The sequence below is a fragment of the Aplysia californica genome, unplaced genomic scaffold (assembly GCF_000002075.1).
Source record: "Aplysia californica isolate F4 #8 unplaced genomic scaffold, AplCal3.0 scaffold01036, whole genome shotgun sequence".
In the NCBI taxonomy this organism is placed as follows: Eukaryota; Metazoa; Mollusca; class Gastropoda; order Aplysiida; family Aplysiidae; genus Aplysia; species Aplysia californica.
This window is the reverse complement of record NW_004798306.1, coordinates 214,684-215,970: the sequence shown is the minus strand read 5'-3', so window position 1 is coordinate 215,970 and position 1,287 is coordinate 214,684. Positions and strand designations below refer to the sequence as shown.

The 1,287-nt window shown below is 50.7% G+C and overlaps 1 protein-coding gene across 1 annotated transcript in view; it reads right to left on the bottom strand.

The window, feature by feature from the left end:
• Nucleotides 1-222: 222 nt before the first annotated feature.
• LOC106013593 (organic cation transporter protein) overlaps nucleotides 223-1,287 on the bottom strand; it is a gene marked incomplete in the record, with an annotated part of 55,008 nt that continues 53,943 nt past the window's right edge. The window contains 2 exon segments of the mRNA XM_035973158.1: nucleotides 223-309; nucleotides 964-1,249. Coding sequence (XP_035829051.1) covers nucleotides 223-309; nucleotides 964-1,249 — 373 coding nt within the window.

Genomic DNA, 1,287 nt, shown 5'->3' with positions numbered 1-1,287 from the left:
CACACACACACACACACACTCACACGTTCATAAACCCACACAAATACATACAGACATGTTCTCAAGCACTTACTCACACACACACACACACACACACACACACACACACACACAAACACACACACGTACAAGCATGTAGCTGTCGAGCTGAGCGGCCAGCACGTTGAGTCCCGGAGATCGATAGCTAGCAAACACAAGCGATGTGGAGGAAAACTTTGGCCCTCATATCCCCCCGTCCGGGGCCGCTCCTGCTCCGTGCTTGCAGACTGGCGCAGTCTCTGTGTGACCCCCAAGGATCTTTGTGGGGAGCTGACAGACGCGAAAGATATTATCTTTGACATGCAGACGCGAAAGATATCTTTGACCCACACACACAGGAGATATCTTTGACACACAGACACGGCAGACGCAACATATATTTTTGACATACAGACGCGCGGAGATATCTTTGACTTACAGACGCGAGGAGATATCTTTGACACAGAGACGCGAGAGATATCTTTGACACACAAACACGACAGACGAAACAGATATCTTTGACGTTCAGACGCGGCAGATATCTTTGACACACAGACACAGCAGATATCTTTGACACATAATGTGAGAGATATTTTGACACACAGATGCAAGCAGACCTCTTTGACACACACACAGACGTGAAGATATCTTTGACCCAGAGACGCGACGCGAGAGATATCTTTGTGGGGAGCTGACAGCCGTGGGAGATATCTTTGACATAGAGACGCGGGAGATATCTTTGACACCCAGACACACAGACTGATGCAGAAACAGACGTAGACAGAACGACAAACGGACGCAATGAAGCAGGGGGTGGGAGAAATGATGACAGGTCACAGACAAGACAACAAACAGATAGGTCACAGATTGAACAATAAACAGACGGGCAGCCAATAGTTGAAATTAAGAAGAAAGAAAGACCCCAAACTGCTCTGTACTGCTCACCTCCGTCATCATGGTGCTGTAGAACTCACTGGTATCATACACCCACTTCTGGCAGTAGCGGGTACCTCTGTCGGGCGAGCTCACGTTGACCAGGAGCTGTCCGCTCACGTTCTCGCTGCGTGCATGGGTCAAGGCCGTCACGTTCACGTCTGTGTACACGTAGCACTCCTGGTACGGCCCGTCGGAGTCGTCTCCCCCTAGCGGGATGCTCATGTCCACGATCTCCGCGTGTACAGGGCCTTGGATCTCATAGCTATCCTTCCCGTAGCCGGGGATTTCGCATCTAATTGAGGGGGTGGGGAAGGGGGGGGGGGCAATAATATG